Raw genomic sequence first — 24,150 nt, 5'->3', positions numbered from 1 at the left:
GCTGCAGTTTAAAAAAAATAAAAAAATTAGTCGGCTGATCAAAATTAAGATTTTAAGACCAAGCAAAAGACCAACATGAACATGAGTGTGTTAATCCAACTAATGGTGAGCGCTTTGCCTTTCAGTAAATTCGTTAGTGAACATTACATAATATTCATGAGCCAGGCTGATAAGGTTAATAAAGGAGGTCTATAAAACCTGGAGAAAGTTATCTATCCGCATTTCCATTCCATATCAACAAAAAAAGCAGACAAAAAAAAAGTTTGCTGCAGGCAAAAAAAACATTGAGATTTAAATTCGGACGACAGCAACAAACACAAATTTACACCAGATCTAATAAAACAAGAAAACCAAAAGCCCTGAAGAAATCAGCAATGAACGGCAGTAATAAACTCACCAGAAAGATTACATAAAGTGCAGAGTCTACTGGGAACGCCATTGAATGACTCCAATTAATCAGTGTTTCTTTTAATTAAGTTCATTGAAATGAAGCAAATTGTTTCCCTAAAGTGAATCAATCCCGTTGAAGACCTCACTCACTTGAGCATCGTGTTCAGCTCGCTCTAAGGCTGCATTCAATTAAATCCAGATAACAGGGCACTTCGTCACACCACACGGCTACTTGTGGGGGAAAGAAACATTATTGGTAAGACTAATAATTGGAAAGAACTTTTGAAAACAATTAGCAGTCTAATAAGCTCCAATAATAACAGCAAACATTTCATGAACATTTGTAGTTTTATTGAAACTTAATACACAGACCAAACAAAAGACGAACAGAACAAATGAAGAAAACAAAACACATCTGGTATTTATCAGAAGCAAACTCACCTCTTAGTGTCACTGTACACAAACACAAACCGATAGGTAAAATTACGTTGACTGTACAATCCAAACTTAGTGATGCCTTATTGAATATAAAAAGGTTTCCTTCAATCATACAGTATTTCTGAGAGGTTAAATAACATAACTGGGCCACACTGCCGCCCACTGGTCAGCACGAGTAATACATTTACTCCCAAAATCAGTCCTAGAAAAACATTGTTGAGCTTCAACACACACACACACACACACGATCTTCAGGAGTGTCATTTGAGACTAATGTGAGCCAAACCAATCTAATAATTGTCTAGTGTGTGTTGGGAAAGAGGACGACGACGACGAACAGTGCTTTTAGGATCTGGACAGAAGGGTTTCACAACCACAAGAACCATGAAAAGCATTGGAGAAGAAAGACGTTCTTGGGTATTTAAACGCAATATCTTTCTGCACAGGCTGGTTTAAAATGTGAATGAGCTCAAACTCAAGCCACTGTTATCATCACTAGCTAATGCAGTGCTCGAAGACTTTAAAAACAACAAACCAGAAGGTCCAGCACGTGTCTGAAGTGGGAACACCTTGTCTTTCAAGGTTCGACAATCCAGTTTGTTTGTACTGGCAGAATACGGTTAGTGCAAACCAATTGATAAGGTACAAAATGCACGTTAGTGTCTCTTTAAGATCTCTAATATCTAAATTTGATGCATTCTGATTGGCCCTATCAATTTGTCAATCACTAAACCACTGTCCCACCAAGTACACCAACATTAGTTGGTTTAGGATGTCGATTTGTATTTGTTTAACACAACTAGTTTTTTTTTTTTTTGCTCTAAACTTCAGATACGCACAACCATCTGTTAAAAATCCAATCATAAAACATCTAGCTCAGTAGCTCCTCCTCCAAATCTCACGCAAACACACTCGAGCTTTCAGGACGCCAGTCTTAAAACAGCTTGACATGGTAAGTTTGCTGCAAACCTGTGCATTAATGTCAATGTTGGAGATGAACGGCCGAAAGCGTCGCCCCTAAAGCAGAAAACGTACCAGTTTTTGCTGTTTTTGAATGCAAGGATCTCAGAGTACGGCAGTTGCAATCATGCGATTGATCAGTCTAAAAGTGTCATTTGTCAAGCAGAGATTCGCTGTCATGATCCACGGAGTCTTAGAAATCGTTCTGGACTTATGAAATGAAACTTCAGTTGTGCATTACGGGTCAGAGGATCTACTCTATATCTCACGGTGAGCATGCATGTGTGTCCGTGGCGTTTAAGAGTTGTCCCCGTTGGCGCTGTCTCCGTCGTCCTCTCCTTCCTCCTGCTCACCCTCCTCTTCCTCCTCCTCATCATCCTCTCTTCCTCGACTCTTGATCTGCACAAACCAAATGCGTAGAGTGAATAGGAGCGAGGCTTAGATTTTTCTAGTCAACTAGTCATCGTTCATTTAAGCCATTAGTTGACTAATGGCGCGTTTATATTAATAAGCCATAATATGTGCCTTTAATTCTATATAAAATACATAGGCTAATAAGTGCTCACATGCACACATAAAGCTTACATTACATATACTTACGGATTACATAATCTGAGAATATTTATGTTCATTCAAATTTCAAGCTTTCTATAGATACATTTCTCATGTCTGTGAGACAAGTATAGGCTACACTTAGTTTCGGTTCATTTATGAGATGCGCTCAAGTTCAAGATCGAATCGACAGAAAGCGCCATTATTTTACAAAAACAACGGTTTGGGTAACGCTTTACAAAAAGGTTCATTAGTTAACTACCTTTTTAACTACATTATTAAAATCAAAAGGTTGTATTTGTTAACATTAGTTAATGCACTGTGAACTAACATGAACAAAGATTATAAGAAGGGATACTTCACCTCTGGAAAGATTAATGTGTATTTAAAATGGGTCATTTATGTGGTAGAAATGTGAAATTATTTTTGAATTTGGAGCCTTCTAGACTGAGAAAAGCCAGAAAATGTATTTGTGGCTCATGTGGATGAAAGACAACAACTCCCAGAATGCACTTGCTTCACTGCCCTAGGAGGCCATTCCCAAGCCACGCCTACCGGTAAGAGCGCAGTTAAACAACAAGGCTATCCTACTAGTGAGTCTCCGTGACGAGTCTGCCCGGGATTTCGAGATCGCCCAAAATGTTCGGGATTCGGCTTTTGCGTTCTACAGTCGCCATTCATCATGTTCACTGCGGCGAGCGGGACGAGACTGACGGCCGTGGGAGAACGACGCGAGGCCGGTGGCGTGATTACTGATGAGCGGCACCGGTCTCGTATCTCTCACGGAGGAGCGGGAATTCTCTTAGCAATGTTAAAACTCACATCAACCGATCACTTGTTTAGCGTTCATGTAAACACTATATTCAGATTCACCAATCGGAGTGAATTCAGTCCGAATGAAACAAAAGGTGTGCGAGTAAACAATGAATGGCGACGGCAGAAAGCAAAAGCCGAATCCCGGACATTTTGGACAATCTCGACGGCTGGACATGTCCGGGAAAAAGAGGATGATAACCGCTACTACTCCGCTTTCTCCACAGAACAAGAGCCTGTTAGCTTAGCTTCCAAATAAAAGACGGCTGACACTGTTTGTTCAGTCTGTGAGTGAGATCCCTCTATGGGCGGGCTGAGAACATGCGGATCTAGCGCCTCCTACTGGCTGGAGTCTCGAGCCTCTGGACAAAAAAGCCTCCGATGACGGAAAATTATGATTTTTGCGTCATTGAGGATTTTTTACAGACAAAAAATACATAAATCTCTCGTCTGAGGGGGACATGAGGGAGGGAAGCACGGTAATGTGAAAATACTACAGGTTTTCTACTGATACAAAGCTTAATGCTAAATCCTGAAGTATCCGTTTAACTAATGTCAACTACTGAACCTTATTGTTAAGCGTTACCACGTTTTTGTGAGGTTACAAAAAAAAAGTAGACCCTTTACAGTTTGCATTACTCTTATCTGTATGACCAAAAATGACTAGAGTATTTTAAGTTAAACTCAAGTGATGCACGGTGCCTGCAATAGTGCAGTAAGAGCTCTTCACACAAACGCTTGTATATTCGTTAATAATAGCGGACATTTGTCCAGGTTAACATTAGAGTGAGCAGACTTGTAAAGTGATAAGCCATATTTTAAGGTCGATAAATGATAGGCGAATGTTTTCCTGCCGTTAACGGTCCATTCAGGGGCGTCGCACCTGTTTAAACACCCAGTTTTCCCGGTGAGAGGGTTCAACACCCGCACTTTTCCTGCAGTTTTCCGCAGTTTTGCACAAACGCCTTACTACAGTCGCTCCTCCGTTTCTCTGGCCGCTCTGTGTGTGCGCTCGCAGCGGCTCCTCTCCCCCTCCCTCTCGAACACGACACCGGCTTTGAGCGTGACTGGCTGATGATTGGCTGTTCTGCCTTAAAGGATAATTCCGGTATTTAACACCTTGAGTCTATATTGTAGTTTGTTTTGGATGAACAAGAGTGGTGGACAACATTTTGTTGACAATGGTTCCTCTCTCGAGTTTTTGACTAAAATAGAATTGGCCATGGACCCATTTAACATTGGAGTCAACGGGCATGTCCGAAAATGTCATTAAAACAGCCAATAATGTTAGTTTACAAAACTGTTAAACTCACCGAGTGGTTAGTGGTGTTCGTTGATGATTATAAACAATATATCGTCGCAATGTATGATTCCAATCCGTTTATTTTGCTATAGTGGAACTATTTTTTCAACAATGGGATTTTACAAAATGACGAATAAAACACGACAGAAACTGTATTTCGCAACACTTTTTGTTTCTGGAACATCAACTAACACCACTAATCACTCGGTGAGTTGCACAGTTTTGTAAACGAACATTATTGGCTGTTTTAATGACATTTTCGGACATGGCCATTGACTCCAATGTTAAATGGGTCCATGGCCAATTCTTTTATAGTCAAAAACTCGAGAGAGGAACCATTGTCAAAAAAATGTTGTCCACCACTTTTGTTCATCCAAAACAAACTACAATATAGACTCAAGGTGTTAAATACCGGAATTATCCTTTAAGTCCCGCCTCTCTTGGTGTGTTAGATTTATCGGTCAGCTCGTGCTGAGGAGGCGGGAACTTATGGTTATGGTTATTTACATCTCCCTTTTAAAGGTACTTTGAATGAGTGTTTATGCTTTCGAGGTTTTTAAATAAGCTTGATATGGGTTTGGGAAGATGTTATGTTTATGTTTTGTTGACATGTCGAGTGTTTTCGGTATTATATTTTGTTTTTTAGACTAAACAGCACAAGACTTTAAGTAGGCATTCTGTTTGTGCTGCGTGAAAAGTGCACACTTTGCTCACGCGATCAACATGGTGATCTGGTGTTTTCTCCAAAACAAAAGCTCAAGTGTTTATTTCTTGCAAGTGAAGAAATTAGGACAAAAGTTTTGTAATTTTCCTATTCTATACTTTTGAAATTTTAATTTATACAGTAGCATACATTTATAGGCTATATGGATTTTCCATCATAGGAATAATTATATAAATGTTTGGCATTCTAAAACACCAGTCATAATGTAGACTCTATATCATAACTTAAAAGATGTTTGAGCCCTCTTTAGGTACAAGTCCATGCTTTTTCTTTGTTCAGTGTGCACAGTTCATGGGTCGAAGCTGGTTGAAGCTCTTAATTTTGAGCTCTCAAAGTGCACCAGATTGATGCATTTAACCTTAAAATGTAAAAAAAATTTGGAGTCCCTAGACAGGGTTCATGCAGGTTTCAGTACGTCAAATTTAAGACCTTTTTAAGACATTTTAAGACCATAAAGATTTCAATTTAAGACCTACATGACGCATTAACCAGCAAATAACAAATAAAATTAGCATCAATATGCACTTTTTGTTTAAATAAACATTAAAATAATAACATAAAAAATTATGGCTAGATTTTAAAAGAGTGTCTTGCAACATGTCATCTAATAACATGTACAAATTCAAATAAAGTTTTGACAAAAAAGGTTTTATAAAAAGATAAACCTCAAGTATTTCAGCCTTTAAATATTTTTTTATAGAATTAATGTGTCAAAAAAAAAAAGATAAATTACTGACATTTACAATGCAGATTAGCTTATTTTTTATTATTAATAGTAAGATTTGGTCTGATTTTCCCGTTGCGTCTGTCGTTGCTATGCAACCATGCACTGCGCTCTCCACAACGACAGTAGGATTTCCACCGCTGATAAACGCTTGCTGTAGCCATTATATATTTACGGAGAAGAGAAAAACACCTGTAGTGTTTGGGTGCACGGTGCACCCCCATCCTTCATGTTGACTGAGCTTTCAATGTTGTTACGGAAAGGGTGAAGCGGATTGGTTGGTTCTTGTCACATGACCTGCGGTGCGCTTGCAGAATTCTGAAAAGTTTAGCTTTTTTTTTTATCTCGCTCCGCCTGGAAAAAACGCCCGCATTGCTTCTAATATGAGTGCGCTTGCCGCGCGCCTAAATTTTAAATAACGAACTTGAGCACGCAAAAGACGCAATATATGAACGGCCTCTTTGGTATCTACTGCCAATCAGGCCACGAGCTGCTGGTAGCTCGCGAGCGACGTGTTGGAGACCCCTGCTACAGCTCCGCTTTGTAGGCTATGACTCGATACTTTTTTGCTACTTTGTAATAACTTTGTGTGGCCAGCATTTCAGGAAATGAACGAGGGTAAAACCTTTTTAAGACCTGACTAAATTAAATTTAAGACCTCGGATGAAAATCGGGCCGTTTTTAAGACATTTAAGGGCCTTAAATTTAAAGTTCAGAATTTTAGACTTTTTAAGACCCCGCGGGAACCCTGCTAGAGGGACAGAGGTCCACACAACATATTTTTACAGCCCTGACCACATCCATTCCCACACTTTTGAAAAGCTTGCTACGCCACTGATTACAGCCCGTGTGATTCGCCACTTTTTCAAAACCAAACGATTAATAAAATTGTCGACTAAGCCTATCGTAGTCAACCATGGCTGCGCTTACAATTGACATGAATTAACTAATTGGATACAGGTTGCATGTTAATGCCAAGTGTAAACGCAGGCTAACCCCATATCCTAACTACGCATATTTTCCATGTTAAACAGAGTTTTTGTCCTAACCAGCCGTGGCGACTATTTTAGAAACGGATTCTATTTTTCTGCGCCGTCGCGCTGGAACAACAAACACAAAGTGTGGCAATGATAATCTCAGGCACTGTTTATGTGCTTTATTTAATGTTAAAAGCGTGTCATGTGACTTTGAATATCATTTAGCGCACCAGCTTTGTAGCTGGAAAAGCAACACTGGATAATTCACCTCAGATCTTGAAATTAAACAAATGGAAACAAGAGCGTTCAAACTGTGAACAAAGATGGTTTTAGTAACTCCGTATGTATTTTTTTAATGGTGTAATATTTGTTAATTTAATTTGATTACTCTCTCGTGCTGTGCACTTAGACTCCGCCCACACACTGCTCTGATTGGCTGTGGGTTTTGATATATTTTTACACATCTCGCAGTCGCGTCGCGTCTATTGTCGACAGACAAATTATTTGTCGCTGGAATCTCATCGCATCGTGTCTGGTTAGGACCCGAGATTTCTCACTCTGTTTCTCGCCCTCTCACCTCCTCTTCCTCCAGCAGGTCTCCTTCATCCTCGTAGTCGTTCATCTCCGCGCTCTCGCGCTCCTTCTTCCCGCTGGAGTGCTGTGGCGACACCTCCTCTGGTTTAGCACCCTTCACATCTGCGCAGACACACAGAACGAATCAGGGATTGTGTAAAGTTTTCATATCACGATCACAATCCATGATATGAATCATGATCTGAGACGTACGATCCAGAATATCCAGACTAGAACAAGCCTATGGACTTATCCATTCGCACAATTTAAAACACAGTATTACATTAAACAACAATCAGTTGTCAAAGTCATTAAACTCAGAGTTAAACTTTAAAACACTGCCTAGTCTTCACTGTATGAATTAAATATCCATATATTTTTATTAAAACTAGTTAAGTTATTCAGTCAAGAGCAGCGAGTGATTGTCTTTAACATTAATGACAGACTGCAGCAGGGTTTTGCATTAGGCTTTAAGACTGAATGCACGGATCTAATAAAAGACACGCATCCCATTTCTTTCCCAAGGTAAGACATAACTGACTGTCTTTACGGAAATACTCGCCAAGACACACATTTTGACCCCGAGTCCCAGGCCTGAAAGTTCCTGAACCCTGAAAGAAGTACTCTCTCGCAAGCAGGGCGATACTCTGAACTATCACCTCAAAGTTCAGAGTTCCTGTGGTGGAAACACGGCTATATAGTGTATTTTAACACCGTTACGAGGACATAAAAGATCACTGTTACTACGATTCGCTTGAAAAGATGATAATGGACGTCTTCAAGATCGAGCACTATATAAAGTTGTCAGATTGTATGTAAAAGTGGTCATTTGTGCACCAGAATTGTGGATATAAACGGGTCTTGTACCTGATTTCTTGCTGTGGTCTCTCTCCATGCGCTCCAGGCTCTCCAGCAGATAGTCCACTTTGTGCTTAATCTGAGTCAGCTCCTTCTTAATGGTTTGTAGATCATCAGTTCTCACTGCACACACACACACACACACACACTTATTAGCCCAAATGTACACTACAGTATCTATAATACAGTAAAACATTTTTCTATGTGAATATATTGTAAAATTTATTATTTATTCCTGTGATCAAAGCTGAATTTCCAGCACCATAACTCCAGTCTTCAGTGTCACAGTGATATTACCATTCCAAAGTTTGAGGATTTTTTAAAAAGTATTATTCAGCAAGAAATCATTCAATAGTTTGAAAGAAATACTTTATATAACATACAAAAGCTTTCATTTCCAATAAATGCTGTTCAAGCACAGAATCCTAAATACAAATGTATCCCAGTTTCCACAGAATTGAGAAGCAGCGCAACTGTTTTCAACACTGATAATATTCAGAAATGTTTCTTGAGCATCAAATTATTATGCTGATTTCTGAAGGATCATGTGACACCAGGGATGCTCATATTGACCGTTTAACTGTTAACCGAAAGTACAAATTTAGACCGATTAATACTATCAGTTAAACGGTAAAAAAAAAATATATATATATTTTTTTTAAATATATATATTATTTTTTTTAGCTTTATTTTTTGTTGTTTGCTGCATGGTAAAAAAAAAAAATAGTATATAGCCTATATTTGTCAACTCACGGGGTGCGTCGACGCGCAACCGCACGCGCCTAAAGACATATTTCGCTGAGCAAGCGAAAAGTAGCCGACTGTGTGGGACCATTTCGACAGAAAGAGCGACGAAGTTACTTGCAAAATATGCTACGCGGTGTTAAAATAAAGCAGTAGTGCAAGTGTACAATGCAATCGGCTCACTTGCAAAGCAAACATCCACAAGCAAACGAAAGGCGCTTTCCGAAGTTGGCCACTAGCGATACGCTATCTCTGTATTCCCGGGACATCTGTGCCATCAGAGACCCAGACTAACCCCACATCATGTAGACATGTGACTTATTTTAAATAAGAACTAGACAAGCTGTGGATTGAGGCCTGCTATTCTTATTTGACTGATTCAGTGTTTTCTTCTTGTCATCTTAATTTGTTAATTTAAGTTTAAAAAATATTAATAAAATTAACCGAAATGAGCATCCCTAGACACTGGAGTAATGATGCTGAAAATTCAGCTTTAATCACAGGAATAAATTACACTTTATTTTACAAGTTATTTTACATTGTAATCATTATTCAAAGAAGTTAACACAGAAAATGTATTTAAAATAGATTAAGGAATCAGGGTTCCTACACATTTTCCATTTCAAAATGGAAACCTCTCTGTAGATTTTTTCAGAGTAGCCTATATTTAACATAAATGGTTCATACAGTATTATATTTGGTATATAGTAGAGTCATCTGTAAATATTCATATTTTCACAGGTATTTTTCATTGGTCAAGTGATGATGTGCTTGCATGATGAGAAATAAAGCTAAAATGCTTTTAGAAGCAGCACATCTTCACCTCTGACACATGGGTTTGGGACTGTAATCGTGGTTCGGTCTGATTTATCTGTTGCTGGTTCGAGTGGCACACACACATTCGATTAGTGAAGTTCAAAAGAGACTCGCTTATGGTAAAAGACGGAGCTTTGTGTAATGAGTGCGCACATTGAATTTATTAAATCTTACTTGTGCGCAAAATTGGAATATCGAATAAAACGTTTGCAAATACTGTTTCCATCCAGTGAGCCGAAGTGAACAAAACCGTCACTTTCTGATAAACTGGCACTAAATATCACTAAGAAAAATTGAAGTTGATGCAGTGGAAGAAGCTGCTGTATATCATAATTTTGTATATAACACATTTTTTGCAGACGAAACGCAATAGCGTAATCTTGCTTTCGGATGCGGATTAGTCCAGTTATGCCGTCTCATCGCAAAGTCACATGACTTCTGATGCGCATCGGGAACTGATTCGGTAAATGCGTTTCCACCGTAGTTTCTGCGTATGTTTTCTTATCGGATAAAAAGCTTATCCGACTCAATTGAGCGCATTAATTATGATGGGCAGTTTTTACATTTATGCGCATTTTGGCGTTTTCTGCTAGCGTTTTTTTAATGCTATATCCCAAACTTTTGACTTGAATAGAGCTGGGTATCGTTCAAAAATGTTCGATATCGATTATTGGTTCCTGAACAACACTTTTTTTTGGACAAATTTTAACAATATTACATTACCTACAAAGAAAAATAAAAAAAGCCTTTTTACATACGCAAGCGCTCATACAGGCCACTGGGGGGCAGAATACATGCCTCACGCTCAAGAACACGCATACAGCTTTCCGTAAAGCACTGGCAAAAGTAGCCTAATGATTATGAATATGTCAGAAAAAAATAGCAAGGACACATTCATTGTTTATTAATAAACTAGTGTTTTTGGATTCAGCTGCAAAAGTTGACTTTGCCGACTCGTCATCTCCACAGGACAGTGAACCTGTGTTTATAGAGGGAAACGCACCCATCATACAGTGTGAGCCACGTCTCTCAGCGTAACCGATGTAAACTAGTGTTTCTCTCCTTGATGCCACAGCCAATCATGCTGCATGCTTATTGGCTCACTGATCTTGACGAGATTAACCCCTTAGGTATCGAAATTTGGTCCTGAACAACCAGACTGTTTTTTAATACTTGATGGTATCAAAGCAATTCGCTCGGTGCCTAAAAAGTATCGAACCCTAGTCATGAAAACACTCTGCTTGTATGATGCATTTAACTACAGTAGTCAACATTTGAAGTGGATCAAAACCTTTCTTCAAAGTTATAGATGAATTTTGAACAATACCCGTGCTTGTCTTAGGAAAACTTTGATGTATTTTTTTGATCCACTTCAAATGTTGACTACTGCAGTCTACTCTATTTCTACAGACCTGAAAATTAAACAAATAAAAATAAAAAGTTTTTCCCAATCTGTGTAGGACCCCTGAGTGAGTAAAAGGGAAAGCTCTCACTGGTGCGGGAGGTGCGCTGGCCGCTCTTGGAGGAGAAGCTGCTCTTGGTCCTGCGACTGCCGCCGCTGACGCTCACTCGCGCGCGTTTGGACGGGATCACCGCTCGCGACAGCGGGGGAGGAGGGGGCGGGGGGACGCGTGACGGGTACGAGTACATCCTGAAACACACACACACGCTCAGATTAACACACACGCTTCGGGAATCGAGCACTCCATCAAATCCGACATTAAAAGCCTTTAAAGGTGCAGTGTGTCATTTTTAGCAGCATCTAGTGGTGAGGTTGCGAATTGCAATCAACAGAAGTTACGGTGGCCGACAGGAAGTGATGTCGTCGTCGTCTGAGAGAGCAGAGTAGCCAGTTAAGCAATGAGGTTTCTTTACAAAGATAAATTAAGAAATGATGTTCACTTTATTATTCAGTAAAACAATGTTATTACGATTATTATTGTTACTTGTTCATCAGTGTTTTATTCACTGACTTTAGCTAGCTTCTTTGCTAAACAAACAGGTTTGTCCGTTCAGGGCCACTGTAGAAACATGGCGATGTAAGGGGACAATGTAGAAACAGCTCATTCTAAGCATAGATCTACACAATAAAGGCTAGATGTCTTACGGCGGAGTCTCGAAAGGCATCACCCGGCGGCCATCTTGTCACAGGGAAGCTTTCTGTGAGATGAGTGATCTGCACGAACACAAATCCTCTTATCTCGATGAAATCTTGACGGATTTACAAACGGTTTGGTTTCTTACAAACGTTATTAACGTGGCTATAATTCTGGATGCTTGAACATGTTGAAATATATAATATAATAATTATTCATAAGTATGCAGCTAACTACATCTCTGACGTTTATAACAAACAAACCAGTTTGAAAATTGGTAGAAAATTTAGTAAGTTATGGTTATTTAAAAAGTACATGCACCATTAAAACAATGTTACGAGTGAGCGAGCTGACTGTGGCAAGATGGCCGCCAGGTGCGGACGTCGACCTCCATTGGCCAGCAGCGCGGACGAGACATCTAGCCTTTATTATATAATATCTATGATTCTAAGGTAATAAAAACATAACGGTTCATTATGTAGGGTCTCCATACACCACTGAAAACAGTTATGTATATTATATTGCATTTCTGTCTACAGATCCTCCTAAAGATTACACAATGCACCAAGAGTGAGCGCTCACCTGTCGTAGTAATCTCTCTGAAAGTCATAGTCCAGGTCGAACGAAGGACTGTGGGAGGAGAAGGCAAAGAATTAACAGTGGAAATCACATCAACACAAACTATATCAAATAGAATAATAATATAAAATGCAAACCTGTACATATCTCCTGCAGAACGTTTAATAGTCTTAGACCGATGAGGTTTTGGCTCACCAGCCAGATTAATATCTAAAAAAGCAGAAAGATTAAACATTAAACCACGAGACAGTCAATTTGGATGAAAGCGTCTGCTAAATAAACGAATGTAAATGTAAACATGAGGTGCTCATGCATGTAGACATTTAGCACACATGTAAAACATCTTGGAATGGTTAGACTTGGTTTTGCAGAATCGTAATACTTTTTAAAAGATCATAAAAATTGAATTTTGTTTTTATTAATAACTTTACTAATGAGAATTTGGATGGAAGCATGCTAAAATGTCATGAAAATTATGTCAGAATGCAAAAACGTAATGTTCCTAAAATTAAGCTTTACTTGCAAAACATAATTCCTTATTCTTTTGATTTTCAGTGGACATTTTTGTGAGATTTCCCAATTACTTGCAGTAAATGGGGAAAACCTGAAATCTCAAAAACTGCTTGCCAAATTCACATTTAATTGACATATTTCAAAGCAGCAACTAAATGTACGCTTTTATGGGACTGTTAATATCAGATTTAGTTGCTGATTTGAAATATACTTACCGAGCACCTGTCCGACGATCATCCTGCCGTCTTCTCCCCCGACCGCCGCTCTGGCGTTCCTCTCATTGGCGTATTGGACGAACGCGAAGCCTTTGTGCACGGAGCAGCCCACGATCTTCCCGTACTTACTGAAGATGGCCTCCACATCAGCCTTGGTCACCAGCATGGTGTTGAGGTTCCCGATGAAGACCCGGGAGTTCAGCGAGCGCGGATCCGTCTTGTTGGTGACGTTACTGGCCATCAGGCTGCTGGTTGTGGGGGAATGTCTGGGCGAAAAGAGAGGAATGGAAGGGGTGCAGAAGATTGACAAAGACGGGAAAGAAAAGCGAGAAATTAGCTTGTCGATAACAATAATGGCCTCAGTAGCCGTTTCCATCCAAAGTTGCGAATTTAACCATTTTCAATTAAAAACGTAAAACTTTTAATGCATTTTGGGCGTTCGTTTACACGACAACGGAGTTTTGGGCAAATGAAAACGGTCTCTGAGTAAACAACAAAAATGTGAATCTCTGAAGACTATAGACGTCATGCACGTGTATTACATGTTCAGTCTATAGTGTTTAATCGCCATCTACTGGCCTGGCAGCAGAATACAGGTGTTTTAGCCGTTTTCACGGATCAGTGGGAAATGGGATCGATTTGACAATGGCGTCGTCTAGAAGCGGAAAACTCAAAGGAAAAACTGTTTCTATCGTTGTCGTGTAAACAGCCTAAATTTGGACATAGCCTTTCAATCCCGTGCGTTCAAGAGAATAAATTCACCGCTTCTCAGGAAACTTAAGTAACCATAATAAAAAGGAAGTTTCTGCAAACTGGGAAACATGTTCTCTATTGAGTTCGGATGCCTTATGTTTGGGAACGCAACCGTCTGAGACCGTTCTGGGAGGGAATTAAACCATCATTTTGACGACAGACTTTAGCTCAAGCATTTCAGAATGACTGAGGGGCCTTTTACACGACAACATTTTCAACTAAAAATGTAACATTTGCATGTGTTTGGCCGTTCATTCACATGCCAATGGCGTTTTGGGGGCCTGAAAACACAAACTTTAGAAAACGTGTTTCACAACTATACAGTTATCATCTGTGTAAACTACAAAAACACAAATTTGTGAAAATGGTGACGTCACGCCTATTACATTTAGTCTACAGGTGCGAAGTGTTTCTTTACAAAATGGCATCGCCACATGGCAGCAGAATAGTGTTTTAGCCACTTTCGAGGATCCGTGTGAACGGGGATCTTTTGACATCGTTTGACAAACACAAAAGGAAGAACTCTTCCATTTTTAGTTCATTGTTGTCAAGTAAACAAAAATTGAGATGCTGTGTAATGAGATTGGTCTGTTGGTTAGTTATCTGATTAAAGTTGTTTTTTTGTCGTTTTCCATAATAGTTAATGTGCATGTCTTCTTATCAGATGGAAAAGTGCATACTTTATGCCTATTTTAAGATTTGTTTTGATGCAATATCCCAAAATTCACAAAAATAAGTGGATGGAAACCAGCTAGTGAGATCAGATCAGTTCTGGAGGTATAGTGTTCAAGTCAACATGAAACGGCATCCACAACCCATTTTACTTTTAATGATATCATGCACTGTCAAATCGCTCAAAATAAGACCAGAAACACATTATTATTGAGAAAATGTGGTCCATTTTGGTTTCATGTTGACTTTAAACGAATTCTTACAAAACCACATGAAGATTACAGTCCAGATCTATTTGCATTTTCAATTAGTCCATTATTATTACTACCAGACAACAAGACATTTGGGATAAGAACAAACATTTCAAAAGATAGTGTGTAACAATCAATATAAAATGTTTAAGCATCATAATTCACATAGGTTTCATAAGTTATATCAACTAGTATGCTTAAAATCAGAGCCACAGCAGCCATATATGAAGCTTTACTGTACTATAATGTGCTTAGGTGTACATTTGAAATCTGAAGATTCACAGAGCAACTAGAAGGGCTTGTATGTTGTAGTTTATGCAGTTTGTTGGGCGACAGGACTGGGCAAGCAACTTACACATGTATGGCATGCAAACTAAAAATGCAGAAGTGAAACTAATCATCCAGGTGTTTTATTACTTTGTTAATGGGTTTGATGAAGAGTAATATCCATGGAACGGTCCTTAAAATGTATCTGGTTTTGTGAAGTACTATGACACTATGTGTGTGGATCATTTTCAATGCTTATGGCACGTTTGAGCGGCAAACTGGCGTTTGGAAATATCTTTGGACGCTTAGACTGCCACATAACGTTCACATTGAGATATTTAAGTGCTGAGGGGGATGTTGGGGGTTGAATAGTCAGAACTCACTCCATTTTGTCTGTAATTCAGGTCGAGTCGTCTGTCTGCCTGATTCTGTTGGAGAGAAGAGGGTGGTTATTGGACACCGTTGAGCTGCTGCTCAGCAGTGCATTGTGGGTGAAGGTCGTACTGTGTGGGTGGGTGATGTAACCACTTTAACAGACGTCACACCAATTTTAACACTTTCCCAAGGTCAAACACGCAGTCTAGTGTTCGCCTGCTGCCACCCAGTGGTTTGTGTACAAAACTTGAGGCAAAGAAAATTAAATCAAGACAGATATCCCAAGTGAACAGCCATGTCATCAGTGTTATCTAAACCCACTCAATAATCCCAAACTGAAACCCTTTTAATTTAGAGAAATGTCAAATAGAGACGTTTCTTAGCCATGACGCATCAAATCCTGCGCTAATGAGAAGAAAAAAAACCTTTGAAACGTCCGCCAAAAGGAGATTAAAGATGCCTATCAAGTGATGCCCTCGGCACAGCTTAAGACGCACCATTAATCTGCATTACAGACCACTGAACACAAAGAGATGAATATCAGTGTGTCAGCAGGAAATCTCAGTATTACAGAGATGAAAGTTTAAGGCCAAAGAGAGTCAGAGGTCTGTGCAAATGAAAAACTCAATCTCCTCAGGCTCCATGATAGATAGCAGGACAGTAAACATGAATTTAGGGAAATTTGGACCTGTAATTGGTAATAAGTTGTATATTAACGTTAGTGTATAAATGCACCCTTGTATTTCCTCAATATTTGAGAATGAAGACCATTTCAATGTCTTAATATTAAATTATCAAGAGTAGTGTGCTGAATACAATATGCCTATTGTTCTCAATGGTGGGAATGTGGCTATTTAAGGATTAATGTCTCAATAGCAAAGCATTACTGTATAAAGTCAAGACTCAAATACAGTAAACATTGTTTTCACCCCTGACAAATGAAAATGCAATGGTGTATGTGGGTATTTCAGAAAGAAAGTTAATGGGAAATAAAATTTAAAATGTGAATTTTAAATATTGTTCTTGAAGCTTGTCTACCACAATCTATCATGGCGGCCAACATGCTGAAGACTCATCTTTGCACTTGTATGGGGCGGTGAAAGACAGAAAATAGATTTAAACGACATGAACTGAAGAAAAAGTAGATGTATACTTGAAATTGTCCTCTATAGTACACTACCACGAACTCAAAACAAGACCTCAGTGTCAAATGTTGGGATTCTCTCAAGGTGTGGCTCAGAAAAACAGTGTCTTTGGTTTAGTGTTTTGCTAGCTTGTTTGCATAAGCTAATTCAGACTATAAACATTTCACTAAATAAACAAAAAATGCACACTATTTATTAAGTATTTTTTTTTAACTCTATGACAGATTTAAAGGTGATGAAAGCAAGTAAAGGCTACACACAAAAAGCGGGAGTCTAGTCTGCACACTTTTCAGGAAGATTGGTGCGGAAGTGGAGAATAAAGTAAAACCAACTTACGGATTGACGTGGGTCAAAAAAGCTGCCTCAAAAACTACAAAAAAAGCAAAATGAATAAAATCAGAAATGAACATCTGAGATGTGTTCCCTTTTAGCTCACTAAAGACAGTGAATGTTTTTCAACCAATTGAGTGTACTGGACTGACAGACCTGAAGTCTACATGATAGGGCTAATCTATCTTTATGACAAATTTGGTGTAAAATGTGGACTTGATTATGAAAGAGTGACCTTCATGACTTTAAAATGCATGTTATACAACATTCGTCAGTCTAGACCAGGGTTTCCCAAAGTGTGGGTCGCAGGTTCTGTGAAAAATGTAATTTAGTCAAATGAAAATAAAAGATAACACACTGAATCAATCCCACGTCATTAAACACGGTTTAAAGTTGTAGTGAAGCTGTCTTTTGCAGCGTTTTAAATTAAAATGGGAATTACTCACATTACAACACTTGTTTCTTGTGTAAAAGCAGAGCGAAACTGATTCAATAACAATATGTATCCTAAACAATGTTTATAATTCCTCCCCCCACACTCCATAAATCAAATGCAAGCTTTTGTTAAACATATACAGGCTATATTATAATTGCACATAAGATTATTGAGAGTAATCATAAAACACTATTGAGAATATAAAATGTACCAAATGTAATAAAAGGTGTGTACAGGCTTGATTATTCATACCCAATATCTCGGGGTGTGTCTGATTCTCATGTTTGGGAACCCCTGATCTACACATATATTATTGATAAAAAACAAAACCAGTTTTAGCTGGAGTATGATGCTGATGTGTGCCTAGTGATGAACATGATTTGGTGCACTCTGTATACTCATTTACCTAAACAAAAGACAAATACTTGTATAATCTATATCAAGCAGAGAAAGACAACAACACATTTAAACACTTTCAAATGTGAAATTGCATTGAAAATATTAAAGTCTTACACATACGCAAGTGTGTGTGTGTTTGTGTGGAGGGAGGACAACAGGACATAAATATAATTTTCATATCATCAAGACATTCTACAAGAGCTTCTTCATGGGTTGAAATATTGAATTACACACAAATATGATGTAATATATAATTGAATAGATGCAGCATGGGGCAGTTGAGCACATGAGCGAAGGCAGAAATACTGATTTTGGCCCACTTCTTGACACATTTATTAAATAAATAGTAATACAACCAGCTCAATTTATCATTCTTGATGTACTTTTAATGGAAAGATTGACCGTTTACATGATTTCGCATAGACCTTGGATGCAAAATGTAAAAAGTGTTAAAATGGTCCATGCTTTGAAATAGATAATTGCATGAGGCAGAAAACGTGTTTTCTCAGTCCATTAAAAGTGCTGAAACAATTCAAAACCTGCAAAAACGTCGCCTGAAAATTCAATCGACACGATTCTGGAACGCAACGACCCTCAAAAATAGGAGCAAAAATAACGCCCAAATAAACCGTATTAAAAAGGACATGCTCAGTCCAAATGTCTACAGCTGAATAAAAATAGTCTACTCGTGTTGGGGAAAACAGTCTGTCATCTTAAAAATGGTCTTAAAACATGATAAATATTCTGAATCCAGGACATGGAGGGAAAAACGACCCCATCTTGAAAACACAACCACCGGTCCATGAGACATTTCCTCCACAATAACTTCAAAAAAACAAATAAACCAGCTGCTCTAGCAGTAGTCCTGCAAAAAATGGGGTGAAAAAAATAACTCCTAGTTTGAAAAATAAAAATAAAATGGTGCGGTCCTCTCAAAGCATAGGCTATGTTTTTTTTCCACTGCTCTACCACGGCATCACAAAATGTACGCCACCAAAACCAAGCAGAAAATGACCAGAAAAATGCATTAAAAATAAAAAATAAAAACCACAAAAATTCTCCAAAGATAGTTCAAAGTCAGTCAAAAATAAAAAGTGACAAAAATCTCTCGAATCAAAATACTCACCGGGAGTTTAAGACTAAAAATGATTAAAATTCGGTGCTGTACTGTTTTGTGGATACAGTCCGTACCAGCTCGTTCAGTAGACACCGCCGACCAGACGAGTGCACGAAATGGCGTCGAGCAAATGCGCACTGAAAACAACCCCCGCCCCGCTCTGCATGTCCTCTGATCTCATTGGCTGCTTTTCAAAGCGCCGAAGAAACAGATGACACCGATTGGTGGATTTACGCGTCCATCTCTTTTACGCGTTTCTTTTTAAATAAAGAGCACGTCTGATTGGTGGATGCAGGATTTGCTTAGCAGCATCCTCCCATCGAAGCACTGTAATCGCTTTACAAAAGCTTTTCATCTCATTTACAGTTAGGTCGTTGAATTCGAAATAAAGTTCTTCACAAAACAAAAATGTACCTTGGTAAACCACATTTTCTTACAAAATAGTTATTTGTACTACAATAAAATGTGGTACATTTATTGTAAATAAACGAAGTGAAAGAAATGTTCAGTCAAGTCACCTTTATTTATATAGCGCTTTTTTACACTACAGATTTTTTCAAACAGCAATGGGAAAAAAGTTTCACAAAAAATAGCGTCATAGTCCAGCTTAAGTAATAGTGTTGGTTAATTTTTGTTGTAAAAATAACAGTTATTAATTTTGTCCATAAATGGACTAAATTAATAACTGTTCTTTTTACAACAAAAATGAAAAATAAAAATAAAATGGTGCGGTCCTCTCAAAGCACAGGCTAAGTGTTTTTTTTTTTTTTTGAAAAAACAAAAAAAACACTTAGCCTATTTTTTTTTAGCAGATAAATTTATCTGCTCTGGAGAAAACAGATGTCATCATCCAGCTCAGTTTCTAATGGTCAGAAAACACTGTCAGAACTTGTTTATTCATGTAGGCTATAATTGTTATAATGACTGTAGTAATTATGATAGGCTATTTGATATCCTGCTAGGAAAACCCCCCAATAAAACCAGCCTAGGCTGGTTGGCTGGTCTTAACTGGTTTAAGCTGTTCTCCAAGGCCAATCTGGTGTTCAGCTGGTCTTTTAGCTGGTCTCCATCTTGACCAGCTATGACCAGCCTGGTCAGCTAAAAAAGTGTCCAAAACCCAGTTTAGGCTGGATTAAGCTGTTTGATTTTTGATATATATAGCCTATATATATATAGTGTCACATGTCTGTCCTGTCTGGTGATGCACATGGGTGTTTTGTTATTTTGGGGCCATGTGCTCTTGTCATTGTCTGGTCCCTCCCCCTTGTTATCTGATTATTGGTTTAGTTGTCCCACCTGTCCTGCTCGTTACCCTCCTTGTTTGCCTCCCTATTTAGTCTTCCTGTGTTTGCTGTCCTGTGCTGGTTCGTTGTACATGTTACGTGGTTCGTGTGTATCTTCCTGTTTGTTTGCTGTGCGTTGGTGTTTGTAGCCTACCTGACTGTCGTCCTAATAAATTCACTCTGCGTTTGAATCCACGCCTCTCGTCTCCCTACCGTGACAGAACGAACCAGCCAAAAATGTGGATTCAGCGGAGCGAACTTTGTCCTGCGGAGAGGGAGAACGGGATCTCCTTATTTAAATACTTCGCCATGTGCGCTCAGAGGAATGAGGAGATCAGGACAGCCGGCGGTCAGTCGGGAAGAGGTGAGACCAAGACTGCGACTGGCAACCATATAAAGTCCCTTGCTGACTCTCAGCGGTTTGAGGGAACCCGGTTGGCCAGGTTCTCTGGGACCCGCGGAGGTTGTAGGAGAGGAGGTGATAGAGGTGAGTCCCAGCATCACTCATCACATCGGTCTCACCTTGACCCTGAGTTCCATCCACCGCTGGTTCTGCCCAGCACAAGGCCATCACCACGGGTCCTGTCCAGCACAAGACCCTCGCCACTGGTCTCGTCCAGCATGAAGCCTTCACCGCTGGTTCCGGTGGTTCCGGTGGTCCCGGTTTCAATGGTTCCAGTTCCGGTGGCCCCAAAGCGGAGGAGGAGAAGGAAGAGATCCTTCAAGCCTATTCCGGTGGTCCCGAGTCCGGTGGTCCCGAGTCCAGTGGTCTCAGTCCCGGTGGTCCCGGAGATCGTTCCCGTGCAACCTGCGGTCGTCCCCGTGCAGCCCGCTGTCATCCCGGAGGTCGTTCCCGTGCAGCCCGCTGTCATCTCGGAGATCGTCTCGGAACTGCCTACCATCAGTCCTGCCACGGCAAGGAGGGCGGTCTTCCTCTTTTATGCAGTGGCAGTATTGCATGCATGGAGGAGACACTGCACGTCTGCCGATCCAGAGATTGTTCAGGTCCCGTCTGCCGTTCCAGAGCCGGAGCCAGTGTCTGCCGTTCCAGAGCCGGAGCCAGTGTCTGCCGTTCCGGAGCCGGAGCCAGTGTCTGCCGTTCCGGAGCCGGAGCCAGTGTCTGCCGTTCCGGAGCCGGAGCCAGTGTCTGCCGTTCCGGAGCCGGAGCCAGTGTCTGCCGTTCCGGAGCCGGAGCCAGTGTCTGCCGTTCCGGAGCCGGAGCCAGTGTCTGCCGTTCCGGAGCCGGAGCCAGTGTCTGCCGTTCCGGAGCCGGAGCCAGTGTCTGCCGTTCCGGAGCCGGAGCCAGTGTCTGCCGTTCCGGAGCCGGAGCCAGTGTCTGCCGTTCCGGAGCCGGAGGTGCCTGTTGCAGTTCCTGAGCCGGTGGTGCCTGTTGCTGTTCCTGAGCCGGTGGTGCCTGTTGCAGTTCCTGAGCCGGTGGTGCCTGTTGCAGTTCCTGAGCCGGTGGTGCCTGTTGCTGTTCCTGAGCCGGTGGTGCCTGTTGCTGTTCCTGAGCCGGTGGTGCCTGTTGCTGTTGCAGTTCCTGAGTCGGTCGTGTCTGTGACTGTTCCTGAGCCGGTGGTGCCTGTTGCAGTTCCTGAGCCGGTGGTGCCTGTTGCAGTTCCTGAGCCGGTGGTGCCTGTTGCAGTTCCTGAGCCGGTGGTGCCTGTTGCAGTTCCTGAGCCGGTGGTGCCTGTTGCAGTTCCTGAGCCGGTGGTGCCTGTTGCAGTTCCTGAGCCGGTGGTGCCTGTTGCTGTTCCTGAGCCGGTGGTGCCTGTTGCTGTTCCTGAGCCGGTGGTGCCTGTTGCTGTTCCTGAGCCGGTGGTGCCTGTTGCAGTTCCTGAGCCGGTGGTGCCTGTTGCAGTTCCTGAGCCGGTGGTGCCTGTTGCAGTTCCTGAGCCGGTGGTGCCTGTTGCAGTTCCTGAGCCGGTGGTGCCTGTTGCAGTTCCTGAGCCGGTGGTGCCTGTTGCTGTTCCTGAGCCGGTGGTGCCTGTTGCAGTTCCTGAGCCGGTGGTGCCTGTTGCAGTTCCTGAGCCGGTGGTGCCTGTTGCAGTTCCTGAGCCGGTGGTGCCTGTTGCAGTTCCTGAGCCGGTGGTGCCTGTTGCAGTTCCTGAGCCGGTGGTGCCTGTTGCAGTTCCTGAGCCGGTGGTGCCTGTTGCAGTTCCTGAGCCGGTGGTGCCTGTTGCAGTTCCTGAGCCGGTGGTGCCTGTTGCAGTTCCTGAGCCGGTGGTGCCTGTTGCAGTTCCTGAGCCGGTGGTGCCTGTTGCAGTTCCTGAGCCGGTGGTGCCTGTTGCAGTTCCTGAGCCGGTGGTGCCTGTTGCAGTTCCTGAGCCGGTGGTGCCTGTTGCAGTTCCTGAGCCGGTGGTGCCTGTTGCAGTTCCTGAGCCGGTGGTGCCTGTTGCAGTTCCTGAGCCGGTGGTGCCTGTTGCAGTTCCTGAGCCGGTGGTGCCTGTTGCAGTTCCTGAGCCGGTGGTGCCTGTTGCAGTTCCTGAGCCGGTGGTGCCTGTTGCAGTTCCTGAGCCGGTGGTGCCTGTTGCAGTTCCTGAGCCGGTGGTGCCTGTTGCTGTTCCTGAGCCGGTGGTGCCTGTTGCTGTTCCTGAGCCGGTGGTGCCTGTTGCTGTTGCAGTTCCTGAGTCGGTGGTGCCTGTTGCTGTTCCTGAGCCGGTGGTGCCTGTTGCAGTTCCTGAGCCGGTGGTGCCTGTTGCAGTTCCTGAGCCGGTGGTGCCTGTTGCAGTTCCTGAGCCGGTGGTGCCTGTTGCAGTTCCTGAGCCGGTGGTGCCTGTTGCAGTTCCTGAGCCGGTGGTGCCTGTTGCAGTTCCTGAGCCGGTGGTGCCTGTTGCAGTTCCTGAGCCGGTGGTGCCTGTTGCAGTTCCTGAGCCGGTGGTGCCTGTTGCTGTTCCTGAGCCGGTGGTGCCTGTTGCTGTTCCTGAGCCGGTGGTGCCTGTTGCTGTTCCTGAGCCGGTGGTGCCTGTTGCTGTTCCTGAGCCGGTGGTGCCTGTTGCTGTTCCTGAGCCGGTGGTGCCTGTTGCAGTTCCTGAGCCGGTGGTGCCTGTTGCTGTTCCTGAGCCGGTGGTGCCTGTTGCTGTTCCTGAGCCGGTGGTGCCTGTTGCAGTTCCTGAGCCGGTGGTGCCTGTTGCTGTTCCTGAGCCGGTGGTGCCTGTTGCTGTTCCTGAGCCGGTGGTGCCTGTTGCTGTTCCTGAGCCGGTGGTGCCTGTTGCTGTTCCTGAGCCGGTGGTGTCTGTTGCTGTTGCAGTTCCTGAGTCGGTCGTGTCTGTGACTGTTCCTGAGCAAGGGACTGTTCCTGTTCCGCTTTGGTCTTCATCGCCCTGGCCGCCCGAGGGGTCTTCACCGCCCTGGCCGCCCGAGGGGTCTTCACCGCCCTGGCCGCCCGATGAACTGTCCGCTTCGCCCTGGCCGCCCGATGAACTGTCCGCCTTGCCTGTCCCTCCCGTCCCGCCCTGGTCTGTCCCTCCCGTCCCGCCCTGGTCTGTCCGTCCCGTCCCACCCTGGTCTTATGGAGCGTCTGGTAGCCGCTCCGTAGGGAGGGGGTAATGTCACATGTCTGTCCTGTCTGGTGATGCACATGGGTGTTTTGTTATTTTGGGGCCATGTGCTCTTGTCATTGTCTGGTCCCTCCCCCTTGTTATCTGATTATTGGTTTAGTTGTCCCACCTGTCCTGCTCGTTACCCTCCTTGTTTGCCTCCCTATTTAGTCTTCCTGTGTTTGCTGTCCTGTGCTGGTTCGTTGTACATGTTACGTGGTTCGTGTGTATCTTCCTGTTTGTTTGCTGTGCGTTGGTGTTTGTAGCCTACCTGACTGTCGTCCTAATAAATTCACTCTGCGTTTGAA

The 24,150-nt window shown here is 42.1% G+C and overlaps 2 protein-coding genes across 5 annotated transcripts in view; one reads left to right on the top strand and one right to left on the bottom strand.

Moving 5' to 3' along the window:
* Nucleotides 1-721: 721 nt before the first annotated feature.
* On the bottom strand, nucleotides 722-19,258 carry LOC306987260 (heterogeneous nuclear ribonucleoprotein C). Of its 4 annotated transcripts, none has more exons than XM_079591370.1 (10): nucleotides 19,030-19,258; nucleotides 17,075-17,108; nucleotides 15,602-15,646; nucleotides 13,276-13,541; nucleotides 12,685-12,757; nucleotides 12,551-12,598; nucleotides 11,366-11,523; nucleotides 8,322-8,435; nucleotides 7,459-7,577; nucleotides 722-2,187 (listed from the first exon to the last, which is right to left on the bottom strand). In XM_079591370.1, the coding sequence occupies exons 3-10, from the start codon at nucleotides 15,604-15,606 to the stop codon at nucleotides 2,086-2,088; spliced, it is 885 nt and encodes a 294-aa protein (XP_079447496.1). In that variant the 5' UTR covers nucleotides 15,607-15,646; nucleotides 17,075-17,108; nucleotides 19,030-19,258; the 3' UTR covers nucleotides 722-2,085. The 4 variants fall into 4 exon arrangements, with proteins under 4 accessions (XP_079447496.1, XP_079447498.1, XP_079447497.1 ...); XM_079591372.1 differs by having other exon boundaries at nucleotides 13,405-13,541; nucleotides 19,030-19,186; XM_079591371.1 differs by lacking the exon at nucleotides 17,075-17,108 and having other exon boundaries at nucleotides 19,030-19,226.
* Nucleotides 19,259-19,499: 241 nt separating this feature from the next.
* LOC306992573 (uncharacterized protein) overlaps nucleotides 19,500-24,150 on the top strand; it is an 868,003-nt gene continuing 863,352 nt past the window's right edge. The window contains exons 1-3 of the mRNA XM_079601646.1: nucleotides 19,500-21,612; nucleotides 22,264-23,037; nucleotides 23,330-24,018. Coding sequence (XP_079457772.1) covers nucleotides 20,541-21,612; nucleotides 22,264-23,037; nucleotides 23,330-23,577 — 2,094 coding nt within the window. The 5' untranslated portion in view covers nucleotides 19,500-20,540 and the 3' untranslated portion in view covers nucleotides 23,578-24,018. The remainder of the gene's footprint in view (nucleotides 21,613-22,263; nucleotides 23,038-23,329; nucleotides 24,019-24,150) is intronic.

Source organism: Phoxinus phoxinus (genome assembly GCF_949152265.1).
Source record: "Phoxinus phoxinus genome assembly, chromosome: 2".
Lineage (NCBI taxonomy): Eukaryota > Metazoa > Chordata > Actinopteri > Cypriniformes > Leuciscidae > Phoxinus > Phoxinus phoxinus.
Note: the sequence above shows the minus strand (reverse complement) of the source record. Positions and strands in the feature narration are given on the sequence as shown.

Excerpts from the sequence above, each read along its gene's own strand:
- LOC306987260 (XM_079591370.1), bottom strand. Across the intron at positions 7,578-8,321 it reads AGACCACAGCAAGAAATCAG|ATGTGAAGGGTGCTAAACCA; the intron begins GTACAAGACCCG and ends GTGTCTGCGCAG. Across the intron at positions 2,188-7,458 it reads ACCTGCTGGAGGAAGAGGAG|ATCAAGAGTCGAGGAAGAGA; the intron begins GTGAGAGGGCGA and ends TGGTTTGTGCAG.